This window comes from Triticum urartu, chromosome 3A (genome assembly GCF_056163025.1).
Source record: "Triticum urartu cultivar PI428250 chromosome 3A, HENAU_Tu73, whole genome shotgun sequence".
Lineage (NCBI taxonomy): Eukaryota > Viridiplantae > Streptophyta > Magnoliopsida > Poales > Poaceae > Triticum > Triticum urartu.
In genome coordinates this window covers 579,502,655-579,520,400 of record NC_141875.1, presented here as the reverse complement: position 1 = coordinate 579,520,400, position 17,746 = coordinate 579,502,655, and the positions used below count along the sequence as shown (strand labels likewise).

At 45.0% G+C, this 17,746-nt stretch overlaps 1 protein-coding gene across 1 annotated transcript; it reads left to right on the top strand.

The window, feature by feature from the left end:
- Positions 1-17,181, top strand: LOC147980617 (uncharacterized). The gene is made up of 10 exons (XM_087515686.1): positions 1-142; positions 3,644-4,281; positions 4,361-4,507; positions 15,024-15,251; positions 15,337-15,946; positions 16,031-16,236; positions 16,323-16,523; positions 16,594-16,725; positions 16,804-16,916; positions 16,987-17,181. The coding sequence occupies exons 1-10, from the start codon at positions 1-3 to the stop codon at positions 17,171-17,173; spliced, it is 2,604 nt and encodes an 867-aa protein (XP_087371812.1). The 3' UTR covers positions 17,174-17,181.
- The last annotated feature ends 565 nt before the right edge of the window (positions 17,182-17,746 follow it).

Below are 17,746 nucleotides of genomic sequence, written 5' to 3'. Positions count from 1 at the left end.
ATGGGGGCGGGGAGATCGAGGAGGATGCGGTCGGGCGGCTCAGAGTCGCTGGGCGCGGGGAGCGAGGCTGATCCGGTCGGTGCGTGGTGGCGGGATCCGAGGGAGGCGCTGGTTGGGCAGCTGGGATCCGAGGGAGGCGCTGGTTGGCTGGCATGAGGTAGGTTCGATTCGGTGGGTGCGATCTTCTGTGCATGCGCGGGTTTGTGGCCACGTGTATGTGAAAAACATGCATGAGAGAATAATAACACGGCAAAAACATGGCATGAGACATGGCCGGGTGCATTTTTTCACCACGTCGGTCAGCCCAGGTAGTATAACACATACAATGGCATCATCATCATGAAACGACAGCAAACAAAATAAACGGAATTTTGAAACTTCAGACTATTTCACATAGGACAGTACAAAATACAAATTTATTACATAAATATTTTGAGAAAACGTAAAGAAATCACTTATCAAGTTTTGTGGCACGCACTTATGAATAAAAAACAGCATAGGTTATTCAGACAAGACTCGGGCAAGCATTTTCATTCTATGTGAAAAAAGTTTGGAATAATTAATGTGAAACAAACACATGAAATACCGACACATGCAAGATATGGACGGTGCTGGTTGCACTAGGGGTGCGTGATCGCATGCATGAAATGAAATAATTTTTTCCGAGGGTGTGTGCATGCCCAATGTAGGCCCTCACGCAAGATATGAACGACATCGGACACCCTAACGCATGTCGCGTCACGTTCGGGTAGTGTTTTAGGGTATTTTCATCGCAAAAACCGTAGAAAATGCATCAGACATCAGAAAATAATGAAAATTGTCGTGAATGCTCCCCATGGTGCCTGGAGTACGTGGAAAAAGTTGGGGGGTCATTCGGTGTAGGCGAAAATAAAACGGCTTTGAGAGTAGCCAGACTGGCACACCCAAACAGAGCTCGTTGCACAAGGTGTACGTGATCGCATGCATGCAATTGCACGAAAGTGTGCAGATATGTGGGCACTGCCGAGTAGGGCCCCACACAAGGTTGGAACGATAACTGACACAAAAAAAACGTTATGTCACGTTCGGCGAGTGTTTCTGGCCATTTTCACCGGGAAAATCCTAGGAAATGCATCGAGCGCCGGAAAAATATGAAAATTGGCGTGGGTGCTGTCGAGGGTGATGGAAACGTGTGTAAAAAGTTTCGTGCCATTCGGCGGAGTGAAAAAGAAACGTAGTTGGGAACCCCCCCTTCGGCAGAACGAAACCAGAGCTGGTTGCACTATGTCTACGTGATCGCATGCATGCAATTGCACCAAAGTGGGCGGACATGCGGGCACGGCCTACGTACGGCCCCACGCAAGATTGGAACGCAAACGGACACAAAACGAATGTTGCGTCATGTCCGGCCAGTGTTTTACGACATTAACACAGGAAAAAATCCTAGGAAATGCATCGAGCGTCGGAAAAATATGCAAACTGGCGTGGGTGCTGTCGTGGGTGATGCCAACGTGCGGAAAAAGTTTCGTGCCATTTGGTGGAGTCAAAAAAAAGTAGTCGGGAACCCCCCTCCGGTAGACAAAAAAGAAGCTCGTTGCACTGGGGGTACGTGATCGCATGCATGCAATTGCACCAAAGTGGGCGGATATGCGGGCACGGCCTACGTAGGGCCCCACGCAAGGTTGGAACGCAAACGGGCACAAAACGAACGTTGCGTCACGTCCGGCCAGTGTTTCTGGCCATTTTCACCGGGAAAATCCTAGGAAATGCATCGAGCGCCGGAAAAATATGAAAATTGGCGTGGGTGCTATCGAGGGTGATGGAAACGTGTGGAAAAAGTTTCGTGCCATTCGGCGGAGTGAAAAAAAACATAGTTGGGAACCCCCCTCCGGCAGAACGAACCGGAGCTGGTTGCACTATGTCTACGTGATCGCATGCATGAAATTGCACCAAAGTGGGCGGACATGCGGGCACGGCGTACGTACGGCCCCACGCAAGGTTGGAACGCAAACAGACACAAAACGAACGTTGCGTCACGTCCGGCCAGTGTTTTACGGCATTAACACAGGGAAAATCCTAGGAAATGCATCGAGCGTCGGAAAAATATGCAAACTGGCGTGGGTGCTGTCGAGGGTGATGCCAACGTGCGGAAAAAGTTTCGTGCCATTTGGCGGAGTCAAAAAAAAGTAGTCGGGAACCCCCCTCCGGTAGACAGAAAAGAAGCTCGTTGCACTGGGGGTACGTGATCGCATGCATGCAATTGCACCAAAGTGGGCGGATATGCGGGCACGGCCTACGTAGGGCCCCACTCAAGGTTGGAACGCAAACGGACACAAAACGAACGTTGCGTCACGTCCGGCCAGTGTTTCTGGCCATTTTCACCGGGAAAATCCTAGGAAATGCATCGAGCGCCGAAAAAATATGAAAATTGGCGTGGGTGCTGTCGAGGGTGATGGAAACGTGTGGAAAAAGTTTCGTGCCATTTGGCGGAGTAAAAAAAATTATCTATCAATCAATGTATTTTCGATAATGATTGTTTTAAAAAACAGACGCAAGTAATGATTGGGAAAAAAACTAATGAACGGGTTCTTAGAAAAAAAAAATGAATAAGCCCGCATACATGCATATCCATCGGGGGTCAAAGCCGCCTCCACGCCTCCACGATCTCCAGTCCATGCCGCCTCCACGCCTCAACGCCGCCTCCACGATCGCCTCTCCCGACGCCATCTAGGGCAAACGCCACCCCCGACGCCACCTCACACCGCGTCCACGATCGCCTCCCCTGACGTCATCTGCGGCCGACACCGCCCCCGCCGCCGCCTCACGCCGCCTCCACGATCGCCTCCCCCGACGCCATCTGCGGCCGCCACCGCCCCCGACGCCAAGTCACGCCGACGCCGCCCCAACGCCCGCGACGGCCCTAACGCCATCTGCCACCGACGCCAGCTCACGCCGACGCACCACAGAGCGACTGCCCCAACACGATCTGCCCCGACGCCATCTGCGGCCGACGCCGTCGCCCCCGTTGCCACGTAACGCCGACGCCCCCAAGTTGGTGAACACAGATTCAGACTTACTTGCATGTTTCATGTGGTTTATCATGTATAATCTTGATTGTAGAATTTTTTGTCCTAGATCAGTGCAGTGTGTAGTTAGAGTTTGTTAGTTGATTGAGAGCGTGCTGCATGTGCCAGTCATTAAGTTAGTGCAGTAAGTACTGCGTAAATACATGCATGCATGAGTGGCTGATAGTTTTTCTTAGTTCTGTGAAAACCACCTAAGTGTTTGGCTATAGTGTAGTTTTGCTATAGTTTTGGTCATAATTATGCATGCATGACAGCTGATTCTAATTCAGTTTTTCTAGGTATATACAGCAGAAAAACCATGGTATAAAAAATAGTATGGCATCTTAAACCACACGTACCTGTTCTAGTCCAAACACCTCAAAGTATTACATACCAAAGATTTTTTCAGAAATCATAGTGTTTCTAAAAAAACTTTAAAATTATTTACAGGTTGTGACCGACGCCATCTGCCACCAATGCCACCGCGCCGTCGTCCCCCAGGGCCGGCCCTGATCCCATGGCACGAGGTACTATGCATTCATCATGTTTATCATGTGCCCATATAAAGTAGATAACATTATTTTTGCTCCTATTCGTAGCGACGGTGGAGTACGGAGAGATTTTTTGTTCGGTTGAGAAGTGGTGTCTGTTGGTCAACAAACTAAACTCTAGGCAGAAAAAGCGTTTTGCAAGCACTAGTCTTGGAAAAATGCTGATGATACCTAGTGTGCTCATGTGCAAATGTTTGCTCAAGTTCATTATTAAATCGTATTCGTTGGACAGAAAAAGGTTCATCATGCCATCAAAAAATGGTGCGATATCATTGCGCACCAAAGATGTGTTTGACATTTTCGGGCTACAGAACAAGGGCAAAGATGCCATGAAAGCGCTAGGAAAAGGGGGGTTAAAGGCGAAGGTGAAGATGCCTAGTCGCTTTTTAGATTCCAATACGGGGGAAATGATGATAGATGACCTGATTGAGAACATCGTTGCCAGTGGCACATACGATGATGATTTCCTCCGTAGAATTGTTCTGGTTCTTCTAGGCACGGTTCTTGCACCGCAGTCCACGATAGAAGTTCCTAATGCTTATTACAAGTTAGTGCACGATGTGGAGGCCATCAAAGCATATAATTGGAATGCGTTTACGTTACGCGTTTGCGTGGAAGGCATCACAAAGACCTTATCAGATCTTACAAAATTTACTTGGCCGATCGGAAACCTTGCGCTCCTACAGGTAAATCTTATGTTATATTTGTTTCTTTTGAACTATAGTTTGTGAATTTTTTTTGCTAATATACTTCATGTTCATGCAGTACATGTTTTGGGAGAAAGTGCAGCCACTGGATGATGAGGCATTTGATCCATTAGCTAATGAGTATTCATTGATGCTTAATTGGTCAGAAGATGAGGCTAAGAAGCGTGACACGTACGACATGGCATACGGCCGTGGTAATGGGACGGTAAGTTACTATTTATGTGTTACTATTGAAGGAAATATGCCCTAGAGGCAATAATAAAGTTATTATTTATTTCCTTATATATCATGATAAATGTTTATTATTCATGCTAGAATTGTACTAACCGGAAACATAATACATGTGTGAATACATAGACAAACAGAGTGTCACTAGTATGCCTCTACTAGACTAGCTCGTTAATCAAAGATGGTTATGTTTCCTAACCATGAACAAAAGAGTTGTTATTTAATTAACGAGATCACATCATTAGTTGAATGATCTGATTGACATGACCCATTCCATTAGCTTAGCACCCGATCATTTAGTATGTTGCTATTGCTTTCTTCATGACTTATACATGTTCCTATGACTATGAGATTATGCAACTCCCGTTTGCCGGAGGAACACTTTGGGTGCTACCAAACGTCACAACGTAACTGGGTGATTATAAAGGAGCATTACAGGTGTCTCCAAAGGTACATGTTGGGTTGGCGTATTTCGAGATTAGGATTTGTCACTCCGATTGTCGGAGAGGTATCTCTGGGCCCTCTCGGTAATGCACATCACATAAGCCTTGCAAGCATTGCAACCAATGAGTTAGTTGCGAGATGATGTATTACGGAACGAGTAAAGAGACTTGCCGGTAACGAGATTGAACTAGGTATTGGATACCAACGATCGAATCTCGGGCAAGTAACATACCGATGACAAAGGGAACAACGTATGTTGTTATGCGGTCTGACCGATAAAGATCTTCGTAGAATATGTAGGAGCCAATATGGGCATCCAGGTCCCGCTATTGGTTATTGACCGGAGACGTGTCTCGGTCATGTCTACATTGTTCTCGAACCGTAGGGTCCGCACGCTTAACGTTACGATGACAGTTATTATGAGTTTATGCATTTTGATGTACCGAAGATTGTTCGGAGTCCCAGATGTGATCATGGACATGACGAGGAGTCTCGAAATGGCCGAGACATAAAGATTGATATATTGGAAGCCTATGTTTGGATATCGGAAGTGTTCCGGATGAAATCGGGATTTTACCAGAGTACCGGGAGGTTACCGGAACCCCCCGGGAACTATATGGGCCTTAGTGGGCTTTAGTGGAAAGGAGAAAGGGGCAGCCCAAGGTGGGCCGCGCGCCTCCCCCCTCCCCTAGTCCTATTAGGACAAGGAGAGGTGGCCGGCCCCCTCTCTCTCTTTCCCCCCTCGAGGAATCCTATTCCAACTAGGATTGGGGGGGGGGAATCCTACTCCCAGAGGGAGTAGGACTCCTTTGGCGCGCCCTCCTTGGCCGGCCGCCCTCTCCCCCTTAGCTCCTTTATATACGGAGGCAGGGGGGCACCCTTGGACACACAAGTTGATCCTCGTGATCGTTCCTTAGCCGTGTGCGGTGCCCCCTGCCACCATATTCCACCTCGGTCATATCGTTGTAGTGCTTAGGCGAAGCCCTGCGTCGGTAGAACATCATCATCGTCACCACGCCGTTGTGCTGACGGAACTCATCCCCGAAGCTTTGCTGGATCGAAGCCCGGGGAGCGTCATCGAGATGTACGTGTGCTAAGAACTCGGAAGTGCCGGAGTAACGGTGCTTGGATCGGTCGGATTGGGAAGAAGACATACGACTACTTCCTCTACGTTGTGTCAACACTTCCGTTGCAATCTACAAGGGTACGTAGATCATACTCTCCCCTCTCGTTGCTATGCATCACCATGATCTTGTGTGTGCGTAGGAAAATTTTGAAATTACTGCGTTCCCCAACAACTATTTCGTACTACATGCACTTAAGTTACTATTTATATGTTGAGAAAATTTAATTGATTTTACCTATTACAGATTGATGACGTGATAAGTGATAAGTATAGGCAGACATTAATTGCTCAACAAGGAAGAAAGGCGGAGGAAGAATTACAGCAAGAATTAGAGCAGGAAGATCGTGCCCCAAAAAAGAAACATAATAGAGATGAGGCTTCATTGAGCAGGGATAGTACATTAGATCAGGTGATGAAATGCATCAAAGATATGCAAAAAGAAATTAGACTTCTCCCTCAAAAATGTGCTGAGGTAATATGAGTGATGTGTACTTCAGTTTACATTGGATTATTCATAATTTATGCATGTAGTTAATGCAATTAATGTGTCATTGCAGATAGTAGTGGAGAAGCTGGAGAAGAAAGGTCTTGTCTTCAAGCCAAACAAGGGGTCTGATGATGACATTGAGTATGTGGAGCATAGTGAAGACTGGGTGGGGAAGTATGGTCCATCAAAATATTGGCCAGATGTACAATCAACTCCTGCAAAAGAAGATATGGACAACAGGGTGGACGCATCCTTCACCACTGGGAACGGGAATAAATTGGCGCGTGAGAAAGGTGTGCATCACAACACACCTGGTACAGGAGATGAAGGCGACCCCTTCGTTATTGAGGATAATGGTAATTCTCCCAACCCATCTCTTGCGACGGTAGACACGAATGACTTTCCAGCTATTACTTCAACCCCCAAGAATATGAATGAAGTGTCAGACGGGTCTAGCGCCGATAAATCTGAGGAATTTAGTATGGATAGTCTGAACACCCGTATTAAAAATGCGAAAGAAAATGGCACTGAGGAGAATGATGGGAAGGAGAATGATGAAAAGGAGAATGATGAAAAGGAGAATGATGGGAAGGAGAATGATGGGAAACGCAAGAGGAAACGGTCAAAATATTGTCTTTCACCTTTTCTTCAGAACGGAGTACCGGGAGGTTACCGGAACCCCCCGGGAACTATATGGGCCTTAGTGGGCTTTAGTGGAAAGGAGAAAGGGGCAGCCCAAGGTGGGCCGCGCGCCTCCCCCTCCCCTAGTCCTATTAGGACAAGGAGAGGTGGCCGGCCCCCTCTCTCTCTTTCCCCCCTCAAGGAATCCTATTCCAACTAGGATTGGGGGGGGGGGAATCCTACTCCCAGAGGGAGTAGGACTCCTTTGGCGCGCCCTCCTTGGCCGTCCGCCCCCTGCCCCTTGGATCCTTTATATACGGAGGCAGGGGCACCCTAGGACACACAAGTTGATCCTCGTGATCGTTCCTTAGCCGTGTGCGGTGCCCCCTGCCACCATATTCCACCTCGGTCATATCGTTGTAGTGCTTAGGCGAAGCCCTGCGTCCGTAGAACATCATCATCGTCACCATGCCGTTGTGCTGACGGAACTCATCCCCGAAGCTTTGCTGGATCGGAGCCCGGGGAGCGTCATCGAGCTGTATGTGTGCTAAGAACTCGGAGGTGCCGGAGTAACAGTGCTTGGATCGGTCGGATTGGGAAGAAGACGTACGACTACTTCCTCTACGTTGTGTCAACACTTCCGTTGCGATCTACAAGGGTACGTAGATCATACTCTCCCCTCTCGTTGCTATGCATCACCATGATCTTGCGTGTGCGTAGGAAAATTTTGAAATTACCGCGTTCCCCAACAGTGGCATCCGAGCCTAGGTTTTATGGTTTGATGTTATATGCACGAGTAGAACACAAGTGAGTTGTGGGCGATATAAGTCATACTGCCTACCAGCATGTCATACTTTGGTTCAGCGGTATTGTTGGACGAGACGACCCGGACCAACATTACGCGTACGCTTACGCGAGACCGGTTCCCCCGACGTGCTTTGCACATACGTGGCTTGCGGGCGACTGTCTCTCCAACTTTAGTTGAACCGAGTATGGCTATGCCCGGTCCTTGCGAAGGTTAAAACGGAGTCAAATTGACAAACTATCGTTGTGGTTTTGATGCGTAGGTGAGATTGGTTCTTGCTTAAGCCTGTAGCAGCCACGTAAAACTTGCAACAACAAAGTAGAGGACGTCTAACTTGTTTTTGCAGGGCATGTTGTGATGTGATATGGTCAAGGCATGATGATGAATTTTATTGTATGAGATGATCATGTTTTGTAACCGAGTTATCGGCAACTGGCAGGAGCCATATGGTTGTCGCTTTATTGTATGCAATGCAATCGCGATGTAATGCTTTACTTTATCACTAAACGGTAGCGATAGTCGTAGAAGCATAAGATTGGCGAGACAACAACGATGCTACGATGGAGATCAAGGTGTCGCGCCGGTGACGATGGTGATCATGACGGTGCTTCGGAGATGGAGATCACAGGCACAAGAAGATGATGACCATATCATATCACTTATATTGATTGCATGTGATGTTTATCCTTTATGCATCTTATCTTGCTTTGATTGACGGTAGCATTATAAGATGATCTCTCACTAAATTATCAAGAAGTGTTCTCCCCGAGTATGCACCGTTGCCAAAGTTCGTCGTGCCCAGACACCACGTGATGATCGGGTGTGATAAGCTCTACGTCCATCTACAACGAGTGCAAGCCAGTTTTGCACACGCAGAATACTCTTGTTATACTTGACGAGCCTAGCATATGCAGATATGGCCTCGGAACACGGAGACCGAAAGGTCGAGCGTGAATCATATAGTAGATATGATCAACATAATGATGTTCACCATTGAAGACTAATCCATTTCACGTGATGATCGGTTATGGTTTAGTTGATTTGGATCACGTGATCACTTAGAAGATTAGAGGGATGTCTATCTAAGTGGGAGTTCTTAAGTAATATGATTAATTGAACTTAAATTTATCATGAACTTAGTCCCTGATAGTATCTTGCTTGTTTATGTTGATTGTAGATAGATGGCTCGTGCTATTGTTCCATTGAATTTTAATGTGTTCCTTGAGAAAGCAAAGTTGAAAGATGATGGTAGCAATTACACGGACTGGGTCCGTAACTTGAGGATTATCCTCATTGCTGCACAGAAGAATTACGTCCTGGAAGCACCGCTGGGTGCCAGGCCTGCTGCTGGAGCAACACCAGATGTTATGAACGTCTGGCAGAGCAAAGCTGATGACTACTCGATAGTTCAGTGTGCCATGCTTTACGGCTTAGAATCGGGACTTCAACGACGTTTTGAACGTCATGGAGCATATGAGATGTTTTAGGAGTTGAAGTTAATATTTCAAGCAAATGCCCGAATTGAGAGATATGAAGTCTCCAATAAGTTCTACAGCTGCAAGATGGAGGAGAACAGTTCTGTCAGTGAGCATATACTCAAAATGTCTGGGTATAATAATCACTTGATTCAATTGGGAGTTAATCTTCCAGATGATTGCGTCATTGACAGAATTCTCTAATCACTGCCACCAAGCTACAAGAGCTTCGTGATGAACTATAATATGCAAGGGATGAACAAGACTATTCCCGAGCTCTTCGCAATGCTGAAAGCTGCGGAGGTAGAAATCAATAAGGAGCATCAAGTGTTGATGGTCAACAAGACCACTGGTTTCAAGAAAAAGGGCAAAGGGAAGAAGAAGGGGAACTTCAAGAAGAACGGCAAACAAGTTGCTGCTCAAGAGAAGAAACCCAAGTCTCGACCTAAGCCTGAAACCGAGTGCTTCTACTGCAAACAGACTGGTCACTGGAAGCGGAACTGCCCCAAGTATTTGGCGGATAAGAAGGATGGCAAGGTGAACAAAGGTATATGTGACATACATGTTATTGATGTGTACCTTACTAGAGCTCGCAGTAGCACCTGGGTATTTGATACTGGTTCTGTTGCTAATATTTGGAACTTGAAACAGGGACTACGGATTAAACGAACACTAGCAAAGGACAAGGTGACGATGCGCGTGGGAAACGGTTCCAAAGTCGATGTGATCGCGGTCGGCACGCTACCTCTACATCTACCTTCGGGATTAGTATTAGACCTAAATAATTGTTATTTGGTGCCAGCGTTGAGCATGAACATTATATCTGGATCTTGTTTGATGCGAGACGGTTATTCATTTAAATCAGAGAATAATGGTTGTTCTATTTATATGAGTAATATCTTTTATGGTCATGCACCCTTGAAGAGTGGTCTATTCTTGTTGAATCTCGATAGTAGTAACACACATATTCATAATGTTGAAGCCAAAAGATGCAGAGTTGATAATGATGGTGCAACTTATTTGTGGCACTGCCGTTTGGGTCATATCGGTGTAAAGCGCATGAAGAAACTCCATACTGATGGACTTTTGGAACCACTTGATTACGAATCACTTGGTACTTGCGAACCGTGCCTCATGGGCAAGATGACTAAAACGCCGTTCTCCGGTACTATGGAGAGAGCAACAGATTTGTTGGAAATCATACATACAGATGTATGTGGTCCGATGAATATTGAGGCTCGTGGCGGATATCGTTATTTTATGACCTTCACAGATGATTTAAGCAGATATGGGTATATCTACTTAATGAAACATAAGTCTAAAACATTTGAAAAGTTCAAAGAATTTCAGAGTGAAGTTGAAAATCATCGTAACAAGAAAATAAAGTTTCTACGATCTGATCGTGGAGGAGAATATTTGAGTTACGAGTTTGGTGTACATTTGAAAAATTGTGGAATAGTTTCGCAACTCACGCCAGCCGGAACACCACAGCGTAATGGTGTGTCTGAACGTCATAATCGTACTTTATTAGATATGGTGCGATCTATGATGTCTCTTACAGATTTACCGCTATCGTTTTGGGGTTATGCTTTAGAGACGGCTGCATTCACGTTAAATAGGGCACCATCAAAATCCGTTGAGACGACGCCTTATGAACTATGGTTTGGCAAGAAACCAAAGTTGTCGTTTCTTAAAGTTTGGGGCTGCGATGCTTATGTGAAAAAGCTTCAACCTGATAAGCTCGAACCCAAATCGGAGAAATGTGTCTTCATAGGATACCCAAAGGATACTGTTGGGTACACCTTCTATCACAGATCCGAAGGCAAGACATTCATTGCTAAGAATGGATCCTTTCTAGAGAAGGAGTTTCTCTCGAAAGAAGTGAGTGGGAGGAAAGTAGAACTTGATGAGGTAACTGTACCTGCTCCCTTATTGGAAAGTGGTACATCACAGAAAACTGTTTCAGTGACACCTACACCAGTTAGTGAGGAAGCTAATGATGATGATCATGAAACTTTAGATCAAGATACTACTGAACCTCGTAGATCAACCAGAGTAAGATCCGCACCAGAGTGGTACGGTAATCCTATTCTGGAAGTCATGCTACTAGATCATGATGAACCTACGAACTATGAAGAAGCGATGGTGAGCCCAGATTCCGCAAAATGGCTTGAAGCCATGAAATCTGAGATGGGATCCATGTATGAGAACAAAGTATGGACTTTGGTTGACTTGCCCGCTGATCGGCAAGCAATTGAGAATAAATGGATCTTCAAGAAGAAGACTGACGCTGACGGTAATATTACTGTCTACAAAGCTTGACTTGTCGCAAAAGGTTTTTGGCAAGTTCAAGGGATTGACTACGATGAGACCTTCTCACCCGTAGCGATGCTTAAGTCTGTCCGAATCATGTTAGCAATTGCCGCATTTTATGATTATGAAATTTGGCAGATGGATGTCAAAACTGCATTCCTGAATGGATTTCTAGAAGAAGAGTTGTATATGATGCAACCAGAAGGTTTTGTCGATCCAAGGGGAGCTAACAAAGTGTGCAAGCTCCAGCGATCCATTTATGGACTGGTGCAAGCCTCTCGGAGTTGGAATAAACGCTTTGATAGTGTGATCAAAGCATTTGGTTTTATACAGACTTTTGGAGAAGTCTGTATTTACAAGAAAGTGAGTGGGAGCTCTGTAGCATTTCTGATATTATATGTGGATGACATATTACTGATTGGAAATGATATAGAATTTCTGGATAGCATAAAGGGATACTTGAATAAGAGTTTTTCAATGAAAGACCTCGGTGAAGCTGCTTACATATTAGGCATTAAGATCTATAGAGATAGATCAAGATGCTTAATTGGACTTTCACAAAGCACATACCTTGACAAACTTTTGAAGAAATTCAAAATGGATCAAGCAAAGAAAGGGTTCTTGCCTGTGTTACAAGGTGTGAAGTTGAGTAAGACTCAATGCCCGACCACTACAGAAGATAGAGAGAATATGAAAGATGTTCCCTATGCTTCAGCCATAGGCTCTATCATGTATGCAATGCTGTGTACCAGATCTGATGTGTGCCTTGCTATAAGTTTAGCAGGGAGGTACCAAAGTAATCCAGGAGTGGATCAATGGACGGCGGTCAAGAACATCCTAAAATACCTGAAAAGGACTAAGGATATGTTTCTCGTATATGGAGGTGACAAAGAGCTCATCGTAAACGGTTACGTTGATGCAAGCTTTGACACTGATCCGGACGATTCTAAATCGCAAACCGGATACGTGTTTACATTAAACGGTGGAGCTGTCAGTTGGTGCAGTTCTAAACAAAGCGTCGTAGCGGGATCTACATGTGAAGCGGAGTGCATAGCTGCTTCGGAAGCAGCAAACGAAGGAGTCTGGATGAAGGAGTTCATATCCGATCTAGGTGTCATACCTAGTGCATCGGGTCCAATGAAAATCTTTTGTGACAATACTGGTGCAATTGCCTTGGCAAAGGAATCCAGATTTCACAAGAGAACCAAACACATCAAGAGACGCTTCAATTCCATCCGGGGTCTAGTCCAGGTGGGAGACATAGAGATTTGCAAGATACATACGGATCTGAATGTTGCAGACCCGTTGACTAAGCCTCTTCCACGAGCAAAACATGATCAGCACCAAGGCTCCATGGGTGTTAGAATCATTACTGTGTAATCTAGATTATTGACTCTAGTGCAAGTGGGAGACTAAAGGAAATATGCCCTAGAGGCAATAATAAAGTTATTATTTATTTCCTTATATATCATGATAAATGTTTATTATTCATGCCAGAATTGTACTAACCGGAAACATAATACATGTGTGAATACAGAGACAAACAGAGTGTCACTAGTATGCCTCTACTAGACTAGCTCGTTAATCAAAGATGGTTATGTTTCCTAACCATGAACAAAAGAGTTGTTATTTGATTAACGAGATCACATCATTAGTTGAATGATCTGATTGACATGACCCATTCCATTAGCTTAGCACCCGATCGTTTAGTATGTTGCTATTGCTTTCTTCATGACTTATACATGTTCCTATGACTATGAGATTATGCAACTCCCATTTGCCGGAGGAACACTTTGGGTGCTACCAAACGTCACAACGTAACTGGGTGATTATAAAGGAGCATTACAGGTGTCTCCAAAGGTACATGTTGGTTTGGCGTATTTCGAGATTAGGATTTGTCACTCCGATTGTCGGAGAGGTATCTCTGGGCCCTCTCGGTAATGCACATCACATAAGCCTTGCAATCATTGCAACCAATGAGTTAGTTGCGAGATGATGTATTACGGAACGAGTAAAGAGACTTGCCGGTAACGAGATTGAACTAGGTATTGGATACCGATGATTGAATCTCGGGCAAGTAACATACCGATGACAAAGGGAACAACGTATGTTGTTATGCGGTCTGACCGATAAAAATATTCGTAGAATATGTAGGAGCCAATATGGGCATCCAGGTCCCGCTATTGGTTATTGACCGGAGACGTGTCTCGGTCATGTCTACATTGTTCTCGAACCGTAGGGTCCGCACGCTTAACGTTACGATGACAGTTATTATGAGTTTATGCATTTTGATGTACCGAAGATTGTTCGGAGTCCCGGATGTGATCATGGACATGACGAGGAGTCTCGAAATGGTCGAGACATAAAGATTGATATATTGGAAGCCTATGTTTGGATATCGGAAGTGTTCCGGGTGAAATCGGGATTTTACCGGAGTACCGGGAGGTTACCGGAACCCCCCGGGAACTATATGGGCCTTAGTGGGCTTTAGTGGAAAGGAGGAAGGGGCAGCCCAAGGTGGGCCGCGCGCCTCCCCCCTCCCCTAGTCCTATTAGGACAAGGAGAGGTGGCCGGCCCCCTCTCTCTCTTTCCCCCCTCGAGGAATCCTATTCCAACTAGGATTGGGGGGGGGATCCTACTCCCAGAGGGAGTAGGACTCCTTTGGCGCGCCCTCCTTGGCTGGCCGCCCCCTCCCCCTTGGCTCCTTTATATACGGAGGCAGGGGGGCACCCTTGGACACACAAGTTGATCCTCGTGATCGTTCCTTAGCCGTGTGCGGTGCCCCCTGCCACCATATTCCACCTCGGTCATATCGTTGTAGTGCTTAGGCGAAGCCCTGCGTCGGTAGAACATGATCATCGTCACCACGCCGTTGTGCTGACGGAACTCATCCCCGAAGCTTTGCTGGATCGGAGCCCGGGGAGCGTCATCGAGCTGTACGTGTGCTAAGAACTCGGAGGTGCCGGAGTAACGGTGCTTGGATCGGTCGGATTGGGAAGAAGACGTACGACTACTTCCTCTACGTTGTGTCAACACTTCCGTTGCAATCTACAAGGGTATGTAGATCATACTCTCCCCTCTCGTTGCTATGCATCACCATGATCTTGCGTGTGCGTAGGAAAATTTTGAAATTACTGCGTTCCCCAACAACTATTTCGTACTACATGCACTTAAGTTACTATTTATATGTTGAGAAAATTTAATTGATTTTACCTGTTACAGATTGATGATGTGATAAGTGAGAAGTACAGGCAGACATTAATTGCTCAACAAGGAAGAAAGGCGGAGGAAGAATTACAGCAAGAATTAGAGCAGGAAGATCGTGCCCAAAAAAAGAAAGATAATAGAGATGAGGCTTCATCGAGCAGGGATAGTACATTAGATCAGGTGATGAAATGCATCAAAGATATGCAAAAAGAAATTAGACTTCTCCCTCAAAAATGTGCTGAGGTAATATGAGTGATGTGTACTTCAGTTTACATTGGATTATTCATAATTTATGCATGTAGTTAATGCAATTAATGTGTCATTGCAGATAGTAGTGGAGAAGCTGGAGAAGAAAGGTCTTGTATTCAAGCCAAACAAGGGGTCTGATGATGACATTGAGTATGTGGAGCATAGTGAAGACTGGGTGGGGAAGTATGGTCCATCAAAATATTGGCCAGATGTACAATCAACTCCTGCAAAAGAAGATATGGACAACAGGGTGGACGCATCCTTCACCACTGGGAATGGGAATAAATTGGCGCGTGAGAAAGGTGTGCATCACAACACACCTGGTACAGGAGATGAAGGCGACCCCTTTGTTATTGAGGATAATGGTAATTCTCCCAACCCATCTCTTGCGACGGTAGACACGAATGACTTTCCAGCTATTACTTCAACCCCCAAGAATATGAATGAAGTGTCAGACGGGTCTAGCGCCGATAAATCTGAGGAATTTAGTATGGATAGTCTGAACACCCGTATTAAAAATGCGAAAGAAAATGGCACTGAGGAGAATGATGGGAAGGAGAATGATGAAAAGGAGAATGATGAAAAGGAGAATGATGGGAAGGAGAATGATGGGAAACGCAAGAGGAAACGGTCAAAATATTGTCTTTCACCTTTTCTTCAGAACGGTGGACGTAAACGTGCAAAGAAAAGTAAGTGCTAGGTAATTTATTCTTGCAACATACTTCTGTCCTTGCATGCACACTTTATTAACTCATTGTTTCTTACTATTTTAGGTCTATTTGGTATAAGAGCTGCTATGATTAGTACTGATTACATTAATGAGGATCACATAGAGGCCGCGAAGGTTTATATCCGGACACTGGCAGAGTCGGAGAAGCTTTGCAGAAAAACTATTGTGCACATGACGGGAATTGGTGGGGAAACATGTCCACCTGATATGCTTGAAGCCATCATTTCAAAAAAGTGGTTGCATGGCGGTGTAAGTATTAGCACTAAGTTATTAAGTTGTACATGTCATTTACATAAATTATCTAATAGGCGTATTGCTGTTATGTTATTTTGTAGGTCATCAATAGTTATTGCAACCATATGCAGACCCATAATCCTCGTGCTGACCGTCACATATTATCATCTTGGGTGTCCCACTGGCTTATTTTTCGTGGTGATGGAAAGGTTAACAACTCTAAGAGGCATTTTATGGATCATTTCACAAACCAAACTAAAATGGTGTCTAGAGTTACTGAAGATTATTTCATCAAAGATAAGGTACTTCAGTTTAGTATGATCATTCGTAGTACATCTATGTGTACACCAACATGAATAAACTTTGTTGTAGGCATACTTTCCTTTTCATGTGGACGAAAGTCATTGGATAACAGTTCTTATGCACAACAAGAAAAAAGAGTTTCAAGTTTTAAACTCTACTGGTAAATGCAACAAAAGAGTTCTTGCAAAGATTGCTAAGCTAGTAAGCTTACAACGATACATAAAACAATATATAGTTATTCGAAACGTACTTCATATGGATTTTTCATTTTTATTTCAGAGGGCAAAAATAGCTAATGATACAAACGAGGTGAATGCTCTTATTGGAATGAAACATCCTGACGTATCTTCCTGGCCAATAAGGGAGTACGATATGCCATCACAAACAGACGGGTATGTTGCAAATGTTGAATTAGTATGTACTTGTATGATCCATCAATAATTGACTTGTGGTTTCTTGCAGAGTCTCTTGTGGTCTTTTCGTGGTGAAATGCGTTCAAAGCTGGGACGGAGATGATTGGACATTTGAGTTCGATCAAGATGAGGTTAATGCTTCAAGGGGACGCATTCTAGCTGAAATACTTTTTTCAGAATGCAACACGAAGGAAGTAGTGAAAGAGAAGATCCTCAAGATCATGGAGAAGAAATGAGTCGGAGGATGGGGTGTTGGCTATTATCTCCACTAAATAAACGTGTCGTTGTCAGTACTTGATACAATTTTCATATTAAGACACCATCTCTACATTGTAATGTGGCATGGTTTAGCATGTTTCGCAACTAAATAAATGTGCCGTGGTCGGTATTTGCTACAATATCTATTTTTCAATGTCACTTTTATTTGCATCATTGTCGGTGACACTCTTATTTGCATCATTGTGGGTGATGATATTTTTTTAAATGAGTATATTTGTTCTGCACTTTCGTAAAAGTAAAATAATATTTTTTAAAAATATTCAGAAAAAATGCCCAACCACCGCAGCCGGGCCCATAGTGGGGAACAAATCATACACCCAAATCAAGCCCGAAGGGGGTGACTCGGGCGGCTGATAGAGCCCACTAATGGGCCCGGCAACGGGGTCCAACAGGGCTGCGGGCATGTATAAGAGAGGAGCTTGGTGGAGGGGGCAGAGGCAGCTATTTAAGCCGCTCCTCGCGCCCCCCGGCTTCCGAGGTGGGACTAAAAATGGCGTCCCCATCGCGCCCCACACTGCACGTGGTCGCCG